General features: G+C 32.2%; 1 protein-coding gene across 1 annotated transcript; it reads left to right on the top strand.

Annotated features, from left to right (window-relative positions):
* The first annotated feature begins 22,583 nt into the window (after window positions 1–22,583).
* On the top strand, window positions 22,584–25,252 carry LOC146538233 (trypsin delta-like). Its single transcript, XM_085186638.1, has 4 exons — window positions 22,584–22,723; window positions 23,200–23,398; window positions 24,414–24,672; window positions 24,773–25,252. The coding sequence occupies exons 1-4, from the start codon at window positions 22,690–22,692 to the stop codon at window positions 25,070–25,072; spliced, it is 792 nt and encodes a 263-aa protein (XP_085042764.1). The 5' UTR covers window positions 22,584–22,689; the 3' UTR covers window positions 25,073–25,252.
* Window positions 25,253–26,110: the final 858 nt, after the last annotated feature.

Genomic DNA, 26,110 nt, shown 5'->3' with positions numbered 1-26,110 from the left:
TATGTAGCTGGTCGCAACGTGTACGTGTGATTCGTGATACACGAATGTTAGTGTTTACTGTTTATCCACATTAACATGCATCCGTTTCATTGATCCGACTTTTATTTGCTAAAACCTTTATTTACCTAATTTATAAAATACCTATATTAATAAGTATTAACATTTGATACAAAAAAAATGATTGTGTTATAGTAAAACACATTTATCGGTCTGTCAGAATTAAATAAATAATTGTATAGATATAAAAAGATTTGTAATGCTCAAAATTACATTATTTATATCACCATACTTAAGTTGCTTAGGAAACTTCATTTACAAAACAATAAATAATTCTTACATTTCTATATATAACGATATAACATAACGAAAATGTTAACCAAAGATATTAAAAAAAATACTTATTAGAAGTGGTTGAAACGTTCTAGAAAACGAATGATTTATTTTGTTAACTTAATAATCGTATAAACTCTATAAAGGCGATTATTGATAATTTTTATTCATATTTTTTATATAACATTATACTAACATATAACGTAGGATATATAGGTATATATCGCATATATTATGTAATATTTTTATCATGAAAATTATTATTATCATTACTACACTTAACTGGTTTTACGTAACTCAAATTACAAGTATTTTCTATTCACTCCTTTACAAATATAAAAATAACAATATTTTTTGCTACAAGGCTTGGACTTGCGAAATAAAAATAATATTTTAAAAAAAATGTAAATTTAACTTTTAAAAAAAAACAGAAAATATTTTTAAATCTACATTCAACAGATATAACAACAAAAATACAGATATTATGCAAAAGGAATTGAATTTATTATGTAAACAGATATTGTACGTTTAAATTTCCGCAGTCACCGACCGACTTAGCTTATAAGGATATAATGATATCTTTCTCTATTACGTATCTTATACTTACTCGTAGCTACACCACAGTTCTCCAATATGAAATATACTTAATTAAATTAAATTAAATTATTTATCTGTGAATTGATATTTATTTGGTTTATTTGTTAATAAATATACCATAACTTTTTGTATCCTTAATATGCGTAAATTAATAAATTGCCTTAATTGATTAATTAGTTTTATTGTTAATTCAAAGTCTAAGGCCCGTACTTACAAGCCGATCTCAACACTGAGATCGATCTTGAGAGCGATTTATAAATACAAGTCTAAAAACCTCTGCGTACTGCCTTTTTTGTTTGCGTAAATCTATTAACATAACGAAATATTCGTTTCCCGCTTCCGCTACATAATGGAAGTACCAAATATTCTCATGCATATACGAGTAGGTACGTATACGAACAAGGCTTATAACATTTTTACACATTATAAGGCTTTTGATTTTTATTGTAGACAAAGGATTTCGGCAGAAATTGGCGATCGGAAGTGTCTTAATGGGAACGGAATGTCTTAACACTAGGTTCCCATGTTCCCTCTATATAAAAAGCCTGCCTATATAAAAAGTACTGAAAAAACAAAAACGTGACAGGGTCATTATATCCATACTGGCCTGCAAAACGCAGATAATACAAAACACCTATAAACTATTTAATAGACTAACTTTAGTGTTTCCTTGCATCTTATAACTGTACACGTCGGTGCGTACAGACTATAGTCCAAGCACACACACAAACACACAAGTATACATAAGTATTAGCTTAGTAAAGCAAGTAGCATCACAGTAACGGTGTTTCGATGTGGATTCCCTTAAAATTTCCCCTGGCCGGTTAATCCTCTTGGCTGAGTGTGGGTTTATGACAATATGTAACCTGCGTCGAGTCGGCGGCGTCTCGCAATAAGTTACTTTTGTTTGTAAGCTCTTAAAACTATAGAGTATGTTAAACTTTCTCACATGCCTCGTTTAAGTATATACGGTAGTATAACGTACGACATTTAGTAGTTACGGACGGACGGACGGTAAATTGTTTTTAGTTTTTTTTAATTAGATTATATATTATTTAATTATAAGTGTCTTATGTATTATTTTTATCTTATCTGTATTTTGTGGGGTAAAGAGAATCTAGTGAGAAAACATTTTGATTAAAAGCATTAAAAGCATTTATATTTTTTACCCATGTAGATATAATGCTTGCTTCTTGCCAAATATCACTGTGTTCTGTAAAGCCATAGAAACAGACAACTATTTTAAAATATTACATAAATTAAATTTGAACCTACAATTACAGCGTGCAGCCTAAATATCGACAATCATAATGTCAATTGCATTAATAGCTTTAACAACTGATAACATTTCAAATATATAACAATTTGAGTTAATTTCTTAAATACATCTGTGTATAGAAAAAAATCCAATTTCTTCATATAATATATTAAAATAACAAATCATCTCAATACTTGGTATATACTGTAAAACGAAGCGCGTACCGATTAAATGAGGTGCTCGCGTTTCTCCAGATAACCAAGCGGGATTCTCGTTTTCCCTCACTCCCATACAACTCACGTTCAGCGTCCCTCTCCAGCCAGTATGCGCAGCCCTCGCCGGCACCTCACCGTCGCCTTCTAGTCACATATTTTATTTGTGAAGCCTTCCTGCATCCAGAACGGACTAAAGGTTCCTATACACAAAACGATCTTGGACTTTGCAGCGGCCTTACGCAAAACACTTTAGATTAAACGGGTGCGCTCTCAAGAGTGTGCTGTGCCAACATTGTCGTGTGATGCATAGAGGATTTAAATCTTCGTCGTGTCGGGAACCTGCCAATAATATTCACCCACACAACTTACTGAACGCAGTGGACGAAGTCAATTTTATGCTTATTGCTCGAGGATACATGAAGGAATAAATGGACATCTTTGCTATTTTATTATCATTATATATTATTTAAAGAAACATAGGTATATAAAATATTTCATAATTAGTTAACATTAGATTTTTTTTAGTATATATCTAACAAATAAACATAGGGATAGATTACAATAAGAAACATATTTTTTTTATTAAATCTATAACAAACAACGTTTAAAAAATAAAACACAAAATAACTAGAAGCTGAGCTTCATGAATATATAAAAAAAATCAATACAAAGCCAGCAATAGGTAGGTACATTGGACTTGAATCGTACTTTCTCATTTTTTCATTGTTTGGACGTAAGAGTGCAGAGATTACTATACGAGTGGAGATTAGCCACGGCCTAGATCACGTCGTCTAAGAAATGAATAAAAGCAACGGTATATATTAGTGAATTATTAACTTATCCGTAGAAAGGCCTGTTCCCGAGCGGCTATAGTATATTAAGCCGAAGAAATGTAATGGACCTTCGTGAACTATGTTGTTATTCATATACTAGTAGATGAATGTTGTCGTTTTAAGATTAAGTTAGAGTAATGGGGATGGAATGTGTTGATTTTATCTCACATGTCATAGGGTAGGTAGAGAGAATCAAAAGTGGTAATACTCCGTTCCCTATTTTCCGTCGAATCTTGAATGCCTTGCTGATTAAGTGGCGGAACTTTTTTGCATTGGTACCAGAGCGAAGAAATGGAAATATTAATGAACTAGCGGACGCGCGCAGCTTCGCTTGCGTATTTAAGGGTGAATTATAATAACCCATGAAACATGTGTTCAATGAAATATTTTTAAGAGTCTAAATTACAAATTTTATAAAAATCGGTGGCGATTTAAGAATTTTCCCATACAAACTTTCAACCCCTTATTTGCACCCTTAGGGGGTGAATTTTAGAAAACCATGAAACATGTGTTTAATTATATACGTTTAAGAGTCTGAATTTCAAATTTTATAAAAATTGGTGACGATTTAAAAAAAACCAATACAAACTTTCAATCCCTTATTTGCACCTTTAGGGAGAGAATTCTAGAAAACGATGAAACACGTATTCAATTAAATGCTTTTAAAAATCTAAATTTCAAATTTTATAAAAATCGGTGCTGATTTAAATTTTTTTCATACAAACTTTCAACCCCTATTTCTCCCCTTTAGGGTTAAAATTTTTCAAAATCCCTTCTTAGTGGATGTCCAGATTACGAAAGTAAACATCTGTCCAAATTTCACGTTTCTACCATTAGCGGTTACGGCTGTGCGTGCGTCTTACCTCAGTCAGTGAGGACAAGTCCTTTTATATATATAGATAATAATTGAATCCCCCGAAATTGGAACAGAGAACCGTCACGTTACAGTCGCTTGTTTGTGGCCCTGCGCCACAACGGCCTTACCTTGTAGCCTTACCTTACCTTACCTTAGATAGGTACTTTACTAAAAAGCGAATAAAGCAATTTAAAACTTAACAAAATATGTAAAAAAAATACAATTCATTAGCTAACTACAACAATAAATTTAAAGTATATTCATGACGCAACGACCAACAAACATGCTGTGAAAAAATATATTCAAAATTTTTCCTTCTAACTTAATGTTAAAAAATGTGTCCTAATCACGTGGTCGAGTTAGACGCTAATTTATCACATTTTCAAATATGGTGATCGTCCGCCTACGAGGGTGACCGTTAATTTACAAATGGTTAACCCATTGTGATGAAATAAATGAAGAAATGAGCTTTACACTGTATCCAGCCTGTAGAGGGAACCTAGTGTTAAGTCACTACGTTCTCCATTTTCCGCCGAATTCTGGAGGCATTGCGTGTTGATTGGCGAAAGTCGACGGCGCGCTTTGCCTCAACACCAGAGCGAAGAAAATGGAAATATGAAATACTAGCGGCCCGCCCGCGGCTTCGCCTGCGTGAACTATGTTATTATTAATATCTGTCTCCATGAGTACCTACGTCCTATAAGTGACGTCCAAGCAAAATTTGAGACTCCTAGCAATTGTAGTAATGAAGTTTGATATAAACTTTCAACACCAAAAACAGACCCTTAGAAGTCGAATATTGCTAATTCAAGTCTTAGCGAGCACCTACGTCCTATAAGTAACTCCTATGCAAAATTTCAGATTTCTAGCACATGTAGTTTCAGAGATTTTGTGATGAGTGAGTGACCTTTCGATTTTATATTTATAGATTTCATTTCCTCGAGTGGGAATCGAGCCCACAACCTGTCGCTTGTACAGTCACACTATGAGCCCCTGCGCCACTGACCATTATGATGACATGTCAAATATTTAAAACAGTTGTACTATAAAAAAATAATATCTGTGAGAACCAGATAAAAAAAAACAAATTGAGTTCACAACATTATAACAGTACTCTTTCAGAAAATCACTTAAAACTCTTAGGTGTTTTATTTCAAAATGTAACTTTATAAATATTTTAGCGACCACGGCTCCGGCGTACGTGAACAAAATTGACCATCAGTATTTTACGAGGAATTCTTGGCCAACCTTTACGGCACTTCACTGATGAGTCGACAGCCACAGATTTGCTTCATATAATGAAGTTCTTCATTAATTTACGCGACGGTTCCTGAGAAATACTTTAAATTTAAATATCCAAGGTCTCGTATGGCTGTAAAAATCACCACGGAGAACCTCGGAACTCGACATGATGACTTCAAGAAAGAAAATGTTTTAGTACTCATTTGCAATCACAATGTGTAAGTCTCTTTAATTTTTTTTTATTTCGTTCAACATTTTATGAGTCAACTCTTCTGGTTTACGGCGGCTTCATTTAGGTGAACATTTTTTTTTTATTTTTCAAAATGCAATTTAGTACTGTGAATTTTAAGTGCTCGTGTAGTGATTTACAACTTTATATATGTATCCATACCTAATAAGACGGTATGATCTTATATCTTTATTTTTTTTTATCAGCTGCACGTTATATCCCGCATCATAGCAAGGTTAGAGGGAACCTAGTGTTAGAACACCCCGTCCCGCCTTCTGATGAATTTTCGAGACATTTCATTTCCACGAGTGGGGTTCGAATCCACAACCGCCGTATTACAATTACACGCTTGTGCCCTAGCGCTACGACGGCCTCAAATATTAATAACAATATTATTAAGAATATTATTAATAATATTAAATAATTATCGTTTAACAGTTCCGTAATGCACACGATAAAAAGGTAAAATAAAGCAAGATGATGACCAGGAAGAAAACCGGCCGTATTACTAATACCGAGAGAGACAAAGGAGGCGAGCGAAGTTCACGCATATTTAAATAAATAAACTTAGCTAGAGCTCTGCGGTTGTAAGGCGTATGCGCAGATTGTATAGAAGCAAAGAAAGCCTTGAACTTGTGGATACGTCAACTAAATTTATTATTTTTTTCTAAATAAACACTTATGTATGTCTACAATACACAAATTACAATATTATAAAGCATTTAAAATGGTTTAATTTATTCTTTATAATGTTAAAATTTTGCGAAATATTAGTCTATAATTAGATTAATAATATATTCTTAAATACAAATAATATAATAAGCAAAAACAATAAAATAAATTTGTGCAGCAAATAATATAAAACTTTAATATCTTAAGTAAGTATATAAAGAACTTATTTTTATTGTACGTACCTGTAGGAAAAATACCGAAAAAGACATCACTTTAAAAATTATCACACAATTTGTATACAAATAAAACAGTCATTTTATTAGATTATAAATAAGACAAAAAAAATATGTTAATTTTATCATTGTTCGCCAAGTTGAAATGCCGCATTCGTTTAAGTACTTGGTCGCTAACATCTCGTATAAATGGCCGCGAATATTGTCTTGGCCGTGAGAATCGGATTCTCCCGATATGCCTTCTATACTTAGACTGGACACAGCTTTGTTCGTGCCTTGATAGGTACTTGTTGAATATAAATATCTATTGTGATTACGATTTACATGTATTATTTTATCTCTTAGTATGATATTGAATTAAAAAAAATAAATTATATCACGCTTCACGCTGTATCCCGCATTTAGTAGTCCCCACACTCTGTTCCCCAATTTCCTTGTTTTTTGCTTGATGCTTTAAATAATAATTTATTCCCTCGAGTGTTACATTCACATTATAAATTATATTTAAAAAAAAAGAATTAATACATAAAAAGATATTAAAACATATTTAATACTTAGAAAAGCCTGTTGATACTTTTTCTATTTTAACGAGAGACGATAAAAAATAATTATCATTTAAAAAAAAAATGTTAGCTGTAAATTTGAAATAAGTATAACAGTGCAATGATATACTGATAATCTGTGTGCTAATGAGAACTACCAACATAGATTATATCGACGGATGACCCGTTGCCCGCTAGTTTAGAGAAAAAACGAACTTAGTTCCGCTACAGAGATTGAAGCTCGAATCAGATATAAAAAAAAAACAATAAACACCGCTTAGAAACTGTATCAAAGAAAGGCGATGCCTAGCTATGTTATTTTTCATTTATTTTAATTACAAAAGTATGTAATTTCGTATATTTATGTTGTTACTACTATAAATATCTTTTACCTGCCACGTGTCATTTCAGATATACTAGATCTATAATTAATTATTTCAAACTATTTTTAATTTGCCTGTACATAAATGATAGTAAATATTACAGTGAGGTAGGTACGTATTACTACATATGGCTAGATACGAAAAACAATTTCGAAACATAATAAACTACTTTAAAAATAAACTATGTTTTTAACAGGTGGCTGCATTATCTATATTGTGGAATAAGAGATAAGAAATCTCTTTAAATCATCACCAAAATGATTATTTTTGTTCTAAGTTCAAATCACAAAAGCAAAAATGCAATCCGAGATTAAACGGGCGAAGCCGTTTGTGTTGCTAGCAGTGCAATAAGTAGTTAATTGACAGAATAAACCAGTAATCTTATATTTCTTGAAGAAAAACTGTAAAGATTTAAATAATATTTATAATGTGTTTGTTTATTATTACAGTAACCTTCAACAGTTCGCTACTTTTTGTAAAATGATTTCCTTTTGGCCTTTACAAATCATTTAAATAAAAGAACATCATATTCAGTTACTCTGTTGGAATTAAGGATTTTCTGAGCGATAATCAACTAAATGTTATATTTAGTAGATCTTATCGTTATACTAATTGTTCAAATTTAGTGCACAGTTTAATATATGAATCATTGTTATAATTAAGTATATTATAATTGTACTAACAATTTTTATTACCTTAAAATCACACCTTACTGAATTCGATTTATTATTGCCTTATTTGGTAGCTAGTAATTTACTAGGTAAATAATGTTATTTTTGTATTATGTATGAATATTACATTCATTAGAAAAAGCCTTCACGCTGTATCCCGCACACAGCAGGGTAGGCAGAGGGCACCTAGTGTTAAGACACTCCGTTCATTTCATTCATTTATACTATTTATACACTACATTCATTTCATAGTACTATTTTTATTCTTTCTTCCATTCTATACTTTTCTAATACTAATTCCCAATAGTTGCGAATCAAATGGGAGACCCCATAGTTATACTTTCTCTGAAAAATGGAAAAAGATTAGGAAAAAAAACAATTGTATTTCGAACATTTCTCCAAAAAAGAAATTGGACCTAATAAGGTAATAAAATAAAAATAAAATAATAAAATAATAAGTCACTGCTACGATAAGTTCTCGCTGAAGTAATTTACAAAAAAAAGAAAATCAGAATTAATTTATTAGTTTTACTATACAAAATATATATAAACGAACACAAAACGACGAATGTCATCATAATATCTTAAGTATATAAATAACGTATTCTTAACGAAGCCGTCCACCGGTAGGTAACGCGTCGTCCAGTGTCACAACAAGGCTGACAGTTATGGGAACAATTGTAAATAATTTTCCTTGTTCCTCATCGGAAAACCTTGCGCATCGCAGAGGTCACTGCGGACCAAATGTATTATGTAGGTATTTGCAATAATTATACTGCTTACTCTTACTAATTATTTATTTTTTATGTAAAGATCGAAAAGAGGGGTTTTATATATCAAGGCCACGTGTGCAGTCAGGTTGTGGATTCGATTCCCTAACTAACTCACTAACGCAGAAAGTCTACATCTTAGAGAGACACAAGAATCACGAATATTAATAAAAAAAATCTAATTTATACATAAAATTTAAGAGAGCCTGATTTATTGCTAATCATCGAGGCATTAGAGTGAAAAACAACGACTGTATCGTCGACTCACTCTGCGACAAGGATATAAAACACCTATTAACAAAATTATATATCTCTTAACAAACATAAGCGGATTTTTTGTGCATATCCATTATATTTATCAAAATACGAACCTTCTAAGCGATTAGCCATATGACATTTTTTACTGGTTCTTTAAAATGCTTTTATAATTAGATGCAAGGTCTTTCCGTACTTCAAATTTACAGATTTACAAAAGTAATATTAAAATTTATGATTTGTAACGATTAAGATACGAATCAGGTAAATTTACCTTAACCCTCCATTTTTTGAGGAATTTATATGTTAGCACCTTTTTTACTTTAATATATGGCCAAACTGCTCAAAAAATATAATTTAATAGATGTATTTAAAATACCTTTTGCTTCTCAGAATATATGATTTAGATTTTTGTCAGTCCAATATTGGGTATTTTAGTGATGAACAGTCCATCCAGAAGATCCTTGCCAACAGACACTAGAACTAGCTTAGTGTAAATCTTCTTTCTTTTGGTCAACCAAGATCGAATGAGATTTTTGAAATGCTACAATATTAAGCTAAATAACCTTATACAACATTAGGTTGTTTAGAAAGATTGATAGGAAGAGCTTTAAGACTGTGAAGTGAATACGTTATTATGAGCTCATCAAGAAAAGTTTCAATCGGTTTTGTGTAGAAATGAATAGGCCACAGGATATTTCTTGGGCATTTGTTGTTCAATTTGCCATAATTAGTTGCCCAAGCATTCGCATTTGGTGTCGACGTCTTGCAGCTTCTAGCGTTAAGTTTATGAATTTACAGCTCTTCCTTAAGGTTGTCATTCAACTATGCCTCAATGCTTAAGAGAATAAGAGATTCTCTGTCTCTTTTATCTACTCAATTAAACATATTTTCATTAAATTGTTCTTTCAGCAAATAAAATTGCAATCAATCAAATCCATATGTGTCTGCATATTGTATTAGGCTCATATTTCGTTACATATGGCATGAAGTGAGAACTTGGAGCACAAATAGAGAATAAAAATCGAAAAGTGAATATTTACAGATATTTCATAGTTCATTTCATACAAAATAAGTCCGCAAACTTAACTTTGTTAACTTTTAAAAGTTCTTCTTTCCGTTGATGTACAATTCTGAAATTGGTACGGAACCCTCGATATGCGAGTCTGACTTGCATTTGATCGGGTTTTTTTTAATAAAAAATGTTATACCTCCTTAGAATACTATTATCACGCTAAATATTTAATTCAGAATCATAAAAATTTAAATATCCTGTGGAAAAACATATATAAAGAAGTAAACATTAATTTTCAATTCAGTACATAAAATTAATTAATAACAAGTCGTGCATAGTAGGTTTACTACGAAGATGACTCCAATACATTGATAGATAAAACCTTTCTAATTGCAACACGAAACAGTAATTTTACAAGGCGTTTGTTACAAAATCGGCAGTTTTCTCATTTGGTTATAGAGCCATAGTGTATATGTAATAGAGGAACGATTTCCTAACGCCGAAGTAATCTAGTAATGAGCAATCTGAGGGACTCTCTCTCGTTTCACATGGTGAAAGTTTATTGCGTAAGAGACTGTATATACCACAAATCATAGAAAATTCTTGTTCATGTAACTATACTTGTAAATACTATGCCCTTTCATAATAATATGGTTAATTGTTATAATATATGTAACTAATGATGCAAAAACGAACTATGTACTTTTAATTCTTTGTTAAAATGCGTTTAAAAAGATGTATTAATAAAAGTCATGCGTGCTCTAACTTTAGAGAGTTGTTACGCCCACAATAGTAAAACTTTAAATGATTTCAAATATTAAAACAACATCCTGTGAGATTTTATACAAATACCTACTAAACTATATGTTTGGCCGCAACCTCTAAGTATTATTTTCTTTGCTTATTTTTTTTACATTACTTCATCGTTACCACGTGGGATATGGTGTTTAGCATTAGGTTCTTCAGTATAATTGCGTTACTCATGGTCTATGAATATTTTGTGTTGAAAAACTGTATATATTTCTAAGTAAAAAAAACTGTTAAAAGGGAAAAGCTCCAAGATCCTATTAGTTATTTATTTTTCCACGAAATATGGTTATATGACTACAGATATTAATATTATTAAATTATTAAGACTTACCTGCGCACTTGCAAATATAAATAAACATATTGGGAATGTTGGATTAAAATCAAAACAGAACAAAGGCAGTAATAATTTTCAATAACAAAATATTTAAAGATTTATAATAATCACAAAATTTCTTCATAAACAAAATGAATATAGATATTTATTGGAAAACAAACAATATGTTCATATCTTAGGATTTAGTCTTGTAAAGAAAACATGTTTATAATTGAAGAACATGGTAGTGAGTCAATGGGACAGGCGGGTCGCGGTCGGGACGGTTCTCGGAACTCTTTTGTTGCTGCATATCATTCTCGTCGTCCAAAACAGATTTTTTGATTAATGTTAACCGAAAATAGTCGTCCGGATTGTTTTATCCTTAAATATAATCGTGTTTTTACTATGTTATAACAAAAAATACACTGGTTAAGTGGGAGTCGCACTCACTAACCGAGAGTTCCGTATCAATTTTAAGATTGACAACTTATAAAAGTTGGTAAATTTAATTACAATTAAAAATATTGTCTATATTTATTTATTGTATTTAGAAAAAAAAATAATCATAGGTATACAAGGAAATTTAAAACTTTCATATTTTGATGTAAGTGTAAAAATGTTTACCAACATTGTAATTTAATACTCATCTGAAAATAAAAAGCACATACAGGACCGGACCGGCGATGTGAAAGGCTGTTGATGTGACGCGTCCGCGATGTGCAGCTTCGGTCCTGCAGGTCGACAGCGGCAGGTAACAACACAACGACACGCGCCATATTTAGAATATAAAATTATTTACACCTTACGACAATTTGTATAAATAAATTAATAATATTCTTTATTAAATTGCATTTGAATTACTTATTTTTATAATAAATGAAACAAATCGAAATTCTGTTGAAATTTTTCTCGATTTCAAATCCATGTCGAATGCATCCAGTTTATAATAAACACAATTTAATTAAACTTTTAGATAATATAAAAAGAAATATTTCATTTATTACAATAGCCATATGTCGTCTACAATAAAAGTGTCCCTCAATATTTCTTTATTTAACTAAACGATCTGAATGCATTCCAAACAAGATGGAAGACCAGTTTAAAAATGACGAAATGATCGGAGTATAAAAACTAAATATTACATAATATATTAAACAATCAAATTTATACAATAAACGTTATGTCTGTCCGTTCATACAAGAATATAGTAATATTAGTAATCAATGACATAATAGAACTCTCTTTATTACCTAGTTCATAGAACATAAATCAAAAATATGTCATTAATTTAAAACGTGTACTAAGTAATAATATTAATTTACTCTTGTAGAGTGATACTCGTATAATGCAGTAGGTGACCTTTACGACAGCTTGTCTGCAAACATGACGTCACATGACAGCAATCAACTTAGCCTAGATTTTAAAATATCAATTAAATCAGCTTTACATTGTATCTCACAAAGCAGGATAAGCAGAGGGAAGCAAATGTTAACACTTCGTCCTCCCTTTTCCGCTGAATTCTGGAGACATTATGTATCGAGCAGAACGATAAAATGATAATATAAATTTAATGAATGAATAAATATTTCATTTCTTCGACTGGGGATCGAACCCACACCTAGTCACGTGCATTGTGCCTTTGCGCCACTACTGGCCTCAGACAGACCTCTAGCCTAGATTTTACTAATAACAATCTCGAACGTAGCTCCGTCTGTGGACCGAGTAGGTAGATACAATAAAAAGTGTAACGCAATTAGCGACCGACCATCACCGGCGTGGGTGTAGCGGTCAGACACAATTCTCAATCAACCAACAATTACCTATATTAAAACAGGCAATACCGTCGAGTGGTACCCAAGGCCTTTTCCCTTGTTTGGGAACGTTATATCGCAATATCGAGGCTCCTTTGTTACGTGGACTACCATTTGTTCTCCGCGTCAAAATAAATGTAAATAAACAAGATAATTTGATTATTAAGATAGCCAGTTCCTAGCTAGTGATGACGGTGATTGAGGCATGAAAGTGGAGAATTAAATCACTCTATATTCGATGACATCAATGTACTACAAAATCATAAGCTGCAATGACAAAGAGGCAATTATTGTGAAACAAATACATAGTGGGTGTGGAATATATTTATCATTTACTTCTGCCACGTAATAACTTGAAAATTGTTTCGCTATAGTCCTACGTCGATATTATGACAATACTTTAACAATATTATAACAGTCGACGTTTATTAAACACTGTCAACCGGTACAGATATTTACCGTATTTTATTTTATTTTATCGAAAATATATTCATTTATTTATTAGCATGGATATAAAAAAATATGATATGAAAGAAAATTTAAATTATTTCAGTTAATTTACAATGCGTGTAGCATTGAAATTCAATGTTGACGAAATTTAACAAATTGGCTATTAGGCTGTATAAACATACACACATACATATATGCTTCATACATGTTTGGAAGGTAAAATATACTTTATTTTTATAAAGTTTCATAGACTTGTATTAATATTAAAGAAATTTATTTTAGTTCGTAAATTTTACTGAACACTTATAATTATATCGAGTTAGTCTACAAATGAAAGAGTCAACAATTTCGACAAAGTGACGTTTACTTTTAAGACATTCAAAAAATATAAAATGGTAACCATTTGTCATGAGTTTACTCACCTACTTACAATCACATCGTTTATTTTTTTATTTTAAAATAGCCATTTTGTATTATAAAAACATCTGCTCTACTTTCCTTTGATTTCATTTGTACGAATCTTTTACGTATTTCTTGATTGCAACAACTATATATTCTTTATAAAATATTTATCAACAAAAGAGTACTCATTCAAACAAAAAGATTTTAAACATAAAATTTGACTAAACCCCACCTACACACCTATTTGCATGTTGAGTGTAGATACTGTTGGAATTAACTCCAAAAAAAACTCGAATCACCATTTAAAGTAATAAGACAATGTAGTTCATTAACTCGGTTAACCTCACCTACGCTGAAGTAACACCTTCATGTTTTTTTTTATGTAAAACAAGTATTAAAACTGACGTCTTTATCTAAGATTCCTCACAAGGACAATTTTGTTATAAAATAATAATTCTATCATAAAAATAAACACTGTAAGTATAGACCAAAGATCAGTTTAAACTATTTGAGTTTAGTAATAGAAGGTAATTTAATAGTAATGTAGTTAGTATTTATTTTCTATAACGAAAATTGTTTAATAAATATTTAATATTTTTTTACATTTTGATACATATTAGATATGATTGAGGCCATCGTAGCAGCAGTACAACGTTTAAGAAGCTTAAAAGCGGTGGTGCTGGGTTCAATTCAGACTTGTGGGAATAAATTATTTTCATAATTATATAATACAATAATAAAATGTATTTTAAAGTGAGTCATTGGTTTATATCTATGTATAAATATTTTTAAAAATAAAACTGTATGTTTATTCAGTTACACAATTCCATATTTTTTTTGTTTATAGTAATAATGTTAGTTATTTGTGATGTACGAAGTTAATTTTTGGTGCGTTTTGAATCGTAGCCTGTACAAGTAAAACCGTAAAAAAGATTATAACGTATCAATGAAAACGACACCTCAAGATCGCTCTCAAGATCTATCTTAGAATTACTCTAAGACAGTTTATAAATACAGGAATGAACTGTATCATCAATAACGTAAATTGTCACCTAATATATTATTAAAACAGCAAAAATACCGCGAAATATTTCCGAACAAAGGCAAATTATGCATTTTAAAATTTTCAACCACAACTGATAAATAAATACAATTAATATAGTAAATGATAGAGTGTGTGTGTGTGTGTGCTAGAGCAAACAATAATATATTCATAAATACAGTGTGTTTCTGAATTTTACATTAACCTGCCGCGTCAAATGAATACGCTTGGAGTTGCAGACAATGAATTATGGACAGCGGCCGCCATTGAATTAAATAAACGATAAACTCGTATTTTATTTAGACCACTTCTGTGGGATGAGTCGAATGGTATATTGTCATGGTTATATTGTTGTGACTGAACGACAGGTTATGGGTTCGATTCCGACTTGGAAATGAAATATTTATTATTTTCATTTCCTCACTCTGGTGTCGAGTTAATGTTTGGTGTTTTGAGTTCCGCTACTCAACACGCATTGCCTCCAGAATTAGACGATGGAGAAAGGAGTGTCTTAACACTATGTTTCGTGTGCCTCCCCTCGTGACGGTAAAAAAAAAATATACAAATATATAATATAAAATATAATATATATAGTCTGTCTGTCAGCCACAGAGGGTTAAATAGCCAAGTTAAATGTCAATGATATAACCACCATTCTTGTGTTCAGGTGCAAATTATTATAATATTATACGGCTCTATTATTTCTTAGTGTAGATATAGTGTTGACCAATCGTCTGACGCTCTGGGGCACAAATGTCAGTCACATCACAGTCACACCTGATGCAATGTTGTGAGTAACTTAAATGTCATTAGATTTGCCTATTTACCTGTCATAATAACAGTCACCAGCCGGCGCCGATTGATGTTTGTATTGCAATAACTAATAGAGAAAGATGGATTTACAATTTGAATGGACGTTCTGGCACAGTGGGTTTGCTGGGTTGAACTATTTTCAGGTGGTGTTCGATTCCCACTTGAGGAAATGGAATATGTAATATTTATTTTTGCTCTGGTGTTGCTAAAGCGTGGTTTCGATTCAACAAGCCATGCTTCCAGAATTCGCAATTCTAATGTAGGACTGTAAAAAACAAAAATTATTTCCATGTTGCTGCTCTGGCAAGACAAATTGTAGCGTTAAGTTCTACGTAATGTCTCGAATTCAGGTGGAAACTGGAAATGGGTGTGTCTAAATACTAAATTCTTAATAGATGGCTTACAGCATAAAACATTTAAATGGAAAAAAAATCACTGAAGACGTTTAACCATGATTATTATTAAATTATTACTTTATACGATTACACCTTAATAAAAATAAAAGGTCACTATGAAACGTTCAGACAAGGCTAGGCAACATATTTTATTTTATATTTTACACAAATATTATTATCATAAAATACAAAATTTTATATCTTTGTTTATTTATTTTTGTAACAATGAAAAACAATAAAAAATTATAACAATATTATTATCGCGAAATTATCACCTCCTTCCGCAATGCGTTTTAGTACAATAAAAAATTCACAAGTAATCTAAAGAAGTTTCATAGTAAATAGGTAATGAGCTGGGAACTTAGATCGGCCATTGTCCGGAGTCAAGTGCCTTCCGCTTAACGAAAACCACTTAGCGGAGACCTCTCCTGAGTTGCACCTTCTAGTTAAAATATATTAAGTTAACTCCAGTAATCGTATTATAGTGGAGCTAGTTATGCTGGTTCACTGCACGTATAGAGTAAAGTATAGGAAAATATTGAAAGCCAGAGTGCTGCGATTGAAAAATAGAAACTGTATGAACTGAGATAATTTTAAAAATGTAATACGACTAATATTATAGAATTTTATTTATTTATATAGAGGCCAGACGTGGTTCAGAGGCACATGTGTGATAAAAAACGGTTGTCGGTTCGATCCCCACTCGAGGAAAATAAAATATTTATATTTTCATTTCTTTGTTCTGGTGTCCAGGATAACCTCGGTGTTGAGTTTCGCCAATTAACATGCAATATCTCCAGAATTTCTTCAGAATTTCGTCGGAAATTGGAGAACGAAGTGTTTAAGACTAGGTTCCCTTTGTCTACCGTATTGTGTGCGGTATACAACGCTGCTCATATTTATATAGAATTTCAATTTGTACATTTAATTGAAAATATTGTATTTTACTAGTGAATAATGATTCGTTTTCATTTTAATAATAATTGAAAAACAAATAAGCAAGTGGAAAAGCTAGCATACCATGAAGAGATATCGCAACTTAGCGCTCGCTACCTTGACACGTACGGTTCAGATGCAAATTGCAGAAACGAGTAATGGTGGATGTTACCATTCGATTACTTTAAATCGTATAATAAGAAATTGATAATATTACTATAAACAATGTAATAGGGGAACACTCATACTGTTAGAATTAGGGCAATCGATACATTGGAATCTACTCTAGGTAAGTACCAACAGAAGCTGGAATTATCCTGGAAGTGGATAAAAGACGTTAGAAACGAAGTTAGCAAACTATTTTATTTCTATTTCTTTAAATATCTTATTAAACAATATGTTATACTTAAAATTTAAGAAATATTAGGCTTCCTGGTTAGATTATTCTCCAGAAAGAATTAAAGATAATACAAAATTTGAAAATGATTAATTTCCGCTTTCCCCATGACCCTTACAGCAAACTTGTTTACCTTTCAACAATAGGAAAAATCAGATAGGAAAATAAGCTAAGGTCAATTGTGGCTCAGGGTTACAAGTGTGTAACTGTAAATGCGACAGGTTGTGCGTTCGATTCCTGCTCGATGAAATGAATTTAATATTTTTATTACTTCGCTCTGGTGTCGAGGAAAAACATGTTTTTGAGTCCCCTTAACACACAATGCCTTTAGAAAACGATAAAAAGTTGTAAAAGGAGTGTCGTTACACTCTTTATGCCGTGCTACATGCGGGATACAGCGTGAAATTTAAAAAAAACAAATAACATTCTGTTGCTGTGTAGAAATTGTCTAACACACATTTGTTTTCGCTTGCCACGATCATACAAATAAAGGCACAATAGCGGAGAACCATAAATAGGAAATAGTCGCTCCAGTGGCTCGAATAATTCACTAAGAATCTCAGTTTCACGTGAAAATCGTTGCTCTATATGCAAATTGACCCTACTGAAGTAATAAACACAATTTTCATCAAACACAAGCATTAAATAAATTATACGTTGCTTTTTATAATGATATGATAATGAGCAGTTTTCTCTCATTACTATTTACTAGTTATGTAATATTTTAATGATTACATATTTCGTGTAACTTCATTTAAGTAGTACTTTTGTAGAGCAAAATAGCAACTCTATGAGGCATTCGTTGCTTTAAAATTAAAATTTAATTTGTTTTTGTTGGGACGACTCATGTGCCATGGCCCAAGTGTGTTACTATAAATGTGACATATGACGGAACACAACGCCGGGCCTTGGAGCCAGAGCGAAAAAGTGAAAATATTAATAAGCAACAATTCATTCACCAGCACCATTCACCATCCACCATTGCATCACAGTCACCTATGGACTCCTGCGCCAAGACGGCTTCCACAATGATTTGGATTGTCTTAAACTTTACAAGTTACAAATTATTGGACTAAGTCAGCTAATGTTTGTATCGCTTTTGTTATATAATATAATATAATGTTTTTGACAAACAAATATAGTCACAAAACAAAACAAAGACTAGATACGTTTCATTAATTACACAAAATGTAATTAACAAAGCCATGTTATAGTTATTTAGTTGCAAACAAAGGAACTTGATAAAATTTAAGCGATCATAAGTGAGCCGTCAAATCAGTGTGAATGATAGGACGGTGCACTTCACAGGTGAACGCCGCCACGAAATATGCTATATCTAGATTATTTATATTATTTATTTTTAGCGTCCAAAACAAAAACCTAGTGCAAAAACCCTCCGTTCCCCATTTTTTCGCCAAGTTCTGGAGGCATTGCTTGTTGAGGGCCCCGCTTTGTCTCGACACCTACAGGAAGGACAATAACAGAAATTTTAAATATTTCATTCCTCGAGTGGAAATCAAACCCATAGCCTGTCGCGTTCATAGTCACACTTGCACCACTGCGCCATGATTGGCCTCAAACAAATGGTACTAGACCATATTAAAATAGTAGGTAACTCTTAATTAAACTTTTAACATACATGCTAAAACAACAAAAACAAGACATTCTAAATATAAATTTTTAAACAACAATAGTATAAATAGTTCCACAACCACTCAGCCACATTTAAATAATCAGTAGTTCTTATCACCGCACTGTAGGTACCTACCTACGAGTGTATGTTAACCGCTACGCAATCACGCATTTCGAGATAAAACGTAATCAATGGAAAAACACTTTTTCCCTGTAGATTTCTAATAACAAAACACTTTTTTATTGTGGCGATAAAAATCGATATATTATTATGTAACATATTATACTTGTTATATTATTAAACGTGTACATTCGAGGCCAGTCGTGGCGCAGAGGCACAAGCATGTGACTGTAAATACGATAGATAGATTGTGGGTTCGATTCCAATTGGATTAAATGAAATATTTCATTTTTATTTCTTCCCTCGCTGGTGTCGAAGCCAAGTATGGCGTTGAGTTCCCCCACTTAGCACGCAATGTTACCATAATTCGGCAGAAAATGGCCAGCGGAGTGTCTTAACACTAAGTTCCCTCTGCCTACCCCGTACAAAAAAGGAGGGTACATGTATTTTAACACTAAAATAATTTGAAAAAAACAATCTTGATAGATAATTTACCTTAACGTATCTATCTATGTATAGAATTAAATAAATAACGTTTATTTCCTTTGTTGTTGACTCCGTGTAAATGACAATGTGATAATAATAATATTATTATAGGTGAAGAGAATCACGTTTGCTATTAGTGTAAGGTAACGCAGGACAAAAGTTTGAATCTCGATATTTCCTATTCTAAATACGTTTAACAAATAACCTATTTAACTGAGTATAGCTATTTATTAATTAAATCAATTTCATTAATTAAATCAATTAATCCTAATTAAGATCATAAGCTACATTCATGCACACATAAAGTGGTAGGTAATGTTGTGTAATACTACAGATACTACTAACAACCAGAGTTTTGTTAGTGTTTTTATGAAAAAATGTATAAATTTTTTATTAGATATGAATTATGAATTCTTAATTAATATTTAAAAAAATATTTTTTTTCTTCCTTTTTATACTTTCGTTCGTATTAAAAAAAAACTTAAAACGTAGTTTCATCAGAATGGATCCACTCAATGACAAGCTCACATTAAAATGGCTACTTATATATTATACAGAATTTATAAAATTATCATTTACTTACATTACATTTAGCACTTAAATGCAAAAAAATAGGGAAATAATAAATATGATATTTTTACCTTGGAAAAATATTGCGTAGAAGATATAATAATGTAATATGATATTTCAACATTATGATTAATAGGTTACTTACTTTTTATTCAGGTTTACTCGTGTAACATATTTTATTTTAAATCGTAAAAAGAAAAATAATATAATTTTTGTATATAATTTTAATTAAACCTAATAATAAATATAAGTTAGAGCTTAAAAACCGTCGCGGCGCAGTGGTTAAACGTGCGACGGTTGCGGGTTCCAATCCCACTCGAGGGTATGAAATATTTTATATTTTCATTTCCTCGTTCTGGTAACGAGGCGAAGCGCGGCGTTAAGTTCCGCCACTCCACACGCAATGCCTAGAGAATTCGGCAGAAAGTGAGTAACGAAAGAGTCACAATGGGAAAGGAAGTGTCTTGACACTAGGTTCTCTGGTTCCCTTTACCTAACCTGCTATTTGCGGGATACAGCGTAAAGCTATAAAAATACATGTATAAATAATTAAATAAATAAAAATGTTTATCTATTCGTATATAAAGGCTAACTCTCAAAACGTGATGGCCGGTTAAAATGAGATCGCTACTCGGAAATCTCGAATAGAGCACCTTTTTCGTTGTGTGATCCAGGAAGGGAAAGGTCTTTGGCTCCCACCGGAATGCGCGGTGCGTGGGCGCAGCTCCCATGAACCCGACTTTCCATTGATTCAACTAGCGCTATCTTATCTTGCCCAATAACCGTATTATCTATTGTTTAAACATTACTTCAGTCTTATTAGTTACACTTTAGCTCACAAAATACTTTGTATTAACAACTATGTTAGAAATATATAATAATACATTAAATTTGTTTGTCTGTTTATTATTTATAAACTAAGAATAGGATACCAATGAACATATTTTTTGTTTTTAGTATAAAGGAGCTAAATAATTTTATTATTTATTTGAATAGAGGTAAGTCATGGCGCAAGAGGCCAGTCGTAGCGTAGAGGCACAAGTGTGTGACTGTAAGCACGATAGGTTGTGGGTTCGATTTCCACTCGAGAGAATGAAAAATCTAATATTTGCATTTCTTTGCTGGTGTCGCGGCAAGACGCGGCGTTGAGTTCTTCCACTCAATACGAAAGACCTCAGGAAATTGAGGAGCGGAGTGCCTTAACACCAGGCACCTTCTGCCTGCTTACGTGGGATGCAGCATGAAGCTGGAAAAAAACAAAAGCTGACTAATCATCGATAACCAGGTATCAAAAGGTACGGAATTCTATTCGCAATCCATTAATAGCACACACCTATCGCGTTCTATAGATATCTTTGTAATAAAATGTATTTAAAACACTTACGTTTTAATTGGTATAAAAATACACGTACACGTGTAAAAGCTAATAAAATATATTGTCAATAATAATATTGTTACGTCGATAAGGCCAGCTGCTTTAGGCTTCGTTACTTGTACAGCCTAAGAGATGGCGTTGAGTGTATTTGATAGAAAATTTGCGTAGAAAGTTCAGATTTTTTTTAGGGTTCATGTTGTAAGGTAGTCAAAGAAAACCCGGGAACCTAGTGTTAAGACATTGCGTTCCCATTAAAACACTTCTGTTTCCCATTTTCCGCTGGAGGCATTGGGTGTTGAGTGGCACAACTCAACGCTGCGCTTGCTTCGTTACCAGAGCGAGAAAATAAAACCCTATAATAATGGAAAATGTATATTATCTTCAAAATAAATTAACTTCAATAATTTTAATATTATTTTCATATTCAACTAATTACTTTTATAATTCCCACAACGTGCCTGTATGCTTTCTTAACTGAGACATCGATTTGATTGTCGATAAAAGTTCAACCGTAACGAGTGGACCAAATTAAAACGCTGTTAATATAATTTGCACCTGTTTATTACTCCTTTATGCTGAGAGTAAGTAATAATCAAAAATTGTGTTGCGTGCTCGAACATAATGCTTCATTTCAACAGCGATTTAAAAACAATTATATCTTTATGTCTTTATTTGCAGACAAGAATCGAGATATTCATCTAAATGATTATCATTGACATAAGAATTATCATTTGTTTTATATAATTACTACCATTTTTACGTAAAAAATCTTAAGCTTGAGGTCAGTTGTCGCGTAGAGGCATAAGCTGACTGTAAACGCGACAGGTTGTAGGTTCGATTCCCACTTAAGAAAATTTAATATTTAATATTTTTTTTTTTGCTCCGGTGATTCCATGTAGAAAAGTACAATTTGATACAAATCGATTTAGTAGATCCTCATACTTTTCCCAGATATCGTTTGATATAACTGATAAGCTCTATCAGTAACTCTTAAAGATTCAAAGATCCCGCTCAGTATCAAACATTTTGAGCAAAATGAGAGTACCCTTTGTGATATTATTTTTATTGGGTAAGTACAAATTTTAAATTTTAATTATTTCTGTATTTTTTCATGATTTTCATTCAGTTTCTGTTCTTCCATGGAAAGGGCAATTTTTTTACAGATGCCCCTGCATTCTGTCTCTCAATGTAGACCTACAGAGAACGAACGAAGTGTTGAGGAAGTCATTTGTAAGCTATCCAACTGTAACTTAGGATAAGCTTAATAACTTTTTATGTAAAATATGTTTTCTATATATCTTTGAACTTAACACTAAATAGTTAAACTAACCTTAAAAGTGAATGAACATTTTTTATACTTATTTTTGTTTGAAAAATTGCTAAATCACTAAAATACATAATATACTTCATAGTTACTTTATATTTTATTATTTATTTAATTTATACAGTTATATAGTTAAAGCATAGAAAATAGTATGAAAATAAATTAGGTAGAAGACAAATAAAATGATTACTTACTTATACTTAAATATTTCCTTTTTTCAGCTTTAAGATGTTCATCTTTACCTATAGAAGATATAGCAAAGCAATCGAATAGAATTGTCAACGGATTTGCAGTCGACATATCTCAAGTTCCATACCACGCAGCAATTAGGCGAAAAACAAACTCAGGATGGGTTTATACGTGTGGAGCATCGGTCATTACAGCCAGAGCCCTACTGACAGCAGCGCACTGCGTTAAAATGTAAGATTAAGTTTAAATTGTATATATTTACTTAATTTTGCTTGTTTATTACCTTTACTAAGCTTCATGGTGTTTCCCGCAGATAGGCATAGGCAGGATAGGTAGAGGGAGCAAGGGTTAAGAATAAGACATTTCGCTCTCCCACTCCCAGTTTTCGAGTGGTGGATCTCAGTATCAGGATTTGCCTCGACACCAGATCGCAGAAATTAAAATATGAAATATTCATTTTCTCAAGTGAGAATCGAACCCACTGCCTGTCGCTTTTACAGTCATATTTTGTGTCCCTGCACCACGAGTGGCCTGAATTTATTTTAAAGTTCGCCTAAGTTGAGATCATCATATTACCAGATCCTGTCACCAACACTAGGTATTGTGCAAGCATCGACATATGACATTTGAGAGCTTGTTTCTCACCTTAGCATAATGGGTGCTGTAGATACATAATATTAAAATTGGTTAGCAAATTACCGAACGTATGTACGTAGTAGGTACATTTATTTGTAAAGACCATACGTGAAGATCATCGTCAACATTAACATGACCTTGTATACCTAAAAACCAACTTATTACATTTATTTCTACAAAAAACAACATTTAGTTTCTTAAAAACACGATTTTTCATATAAACATCTTTTTAATATATTATCCAATTATTACATATAAATATATTAGTCAGCTTTACGCTGTATCCTGCATTTAGCAGGGAAGGCAGATTCCTCTACTTAGTTTTAGACACTCCGCTCTTCACTTTCCACCGATTTCTGAAGGCATTGCGTGTTGAGTGGCGAAACTTAACCCCGCTCTTTTGACTCGACGCCAGAGCGAATAAACTAAATTAGATACTTCATTATCTCGAGTAGGAATCCAACCCAGACTCCGTCACTTACATCCAACTGCGTGTACTCCTGCGCCATGAGTGGCTTATATTAAAATAATTAATAATTATAAATATTTACTAAATTTATTAATGAATATTTCAATAAAGTATAAATCATAAATATCTTCTTTGTTCTAGGTCTGATTCAAGTCCATCATCATTTAGAGTAGTAGTTGGCACCTCTTACCGATCGACCGGAGGCGATACTTATGATCTATCTAAACTTTACATCCATGAAAGTTACTCTTCTGTCACGCTGGTTCATGATATAGCAATGTTAGTAACTAATAAGCAAATGAGTTTAGGAAAAAATATATATCCAATAAGTTTTGCTGAGCCTTCTATTAGCATTCCAGTTGGTAAAACAGCCCTGGTTTCTGGATTTGGGATGACATCCGTAAGTATTTGTGTATATCCGTAACCATAATTAAGTAATCTAAATATTGTTCTCAAAAGTTACTTTTACGCAGTTTATTTTAAGTTAAAAAATTTTTCAGTATGAAGGTGCCATATCATCAATGCTCTTAGCCGCAAATGTAGAAGTCGTATCTCAAACAGCATGCACTAACGCTTACCGCAGGATCGCCACAATATCTTCAGGAATGCTGTGTGCTTTTGCCAACAGTCCACCTCGAGATGCATGTCAGGGTGACTCTGGAGGGCCTCTAGTTATGGATAATACCTTGATAGGTGTCGTTTCTTGGGGAGAAGGCTGTGCTAATGTTACATATCCTGGAGTTTATACAAGAGTCTCTGAATATTATACTTGGATAGTTGGCAAGTTAGTGCTGGTATAAATCAATATGAACCAACATTCACAAAAAAGATAAAACGTGTTAGTGTGCTGTACGCACTGGTCTGTATCTCAGATATGCTATATGCTTTATCTCTACCCAAATTTTCGTCATCATGAAGTGAGTCAGCGTTGCCAAATTTAATCTGATAAAAATGTCGAAATAAATGTAAAGAAAAATGTAGTTACAATATTATTTCTAAAATTACCAAACCTTTACGCAATGCAATACAAGTATTTTTACGAAGTGAAATAAATATTCAAGTTCAATTCAAGATGATCTTTTCAATAATTATAGTAGAAATAAGATTTATATAATTATCAAAAAAATATTCTTAAAATGATTCACAAATAACAGAGATTATGAGACCAGACTTTTATAATATTAGAGGCCAATCGTGGCGCAGGAACACAAAGCGTGATTGTAAAACCGACTCGTGGGTTCGATCCCCACTCGAAGAGATGAAATATTTATTTAAATTTATATTTCTATTTTTTCGCTCTGGTGTCGAGGCAAAGCGCGACGTTGAGTTGCGCCACTCAACACACAATGCTGCCAAAATTCGGAGAAAAGTGGGAAGCGAAGTGTCTTAACTATTGCTCCCGGCGAACAATGGGAAACAGAGTGTCATAACACTATGTCCCCTCTGCTTAACCTGCTGTGTGCGGGACACAGCGTGAAGCTGATTTTATTAAATTTGACTAATAATAAAGATATACATTAGAATTATTATTTCAAAATATTTTAAATAATAGTAATATAATCCCTAAAAGTGAAAACTAAAAAAAAAATAATGAAAACATTAAAAATCCATCCAAGACTATCCAAATATCATTTATTCTAAACCCTTAATAAATATTTGTAACAGAATATCTCTTTCTAGTGTAAATTATCGCCAGTCAATTCTTTTAATCCCTCCTGTCACCAAGCGCTGGCACCTTGATTGATGGCCTCATTTGAATCTGAAGAAGATTTAGTTATGATTATCGAAGCTATATCGCTGTGAACGATGTTTTAACAATGTATTAAGATAAATGTAAA

This window comes from Heliconius melpomene, chromosome 6 (assembly GCF_056956725.1).
Source record: "Heliconius melpomene rosina isolate 202511_hmr_F chromosome 6, ASM5695672v1, whole genome shotgun sequence".
NCBI lineage: Eukaryota > Metazoa > Arthropoda > Insecta > Lepidoptera > Nymphalidae > Heliconius > Heliconius melpomene.
The sequence above is the reverse complement of the archived record's forward strand: the minus strand, read 5'-3'. Positions and strand labels throughout refer to the sequence as shown.

Excerpts from the sequence above, each read along its gene's own strand:
- LOC146538233 (XM_085186638.1), top strand. The coding sequence starts at position 22,690 with ATGAGAGTACCCTTTGTGATATTATTTTTATTGG. Across the intron at positions 22,724-23,199 it reads TGTGATATTATTTTTATTGG|CTTTAAGATGTTCATCTTTA; the intron begins GTAAGTACAAAT and ends TCCTTTTTTCAG. Across the intron at positions 24,673-24,772 it reads CTGGATTTGGGATGACATCC|TATGAAGGTGCCATATCATC; the intron begins GTAAGTATTTGT and ends AAAATTTTTCAG.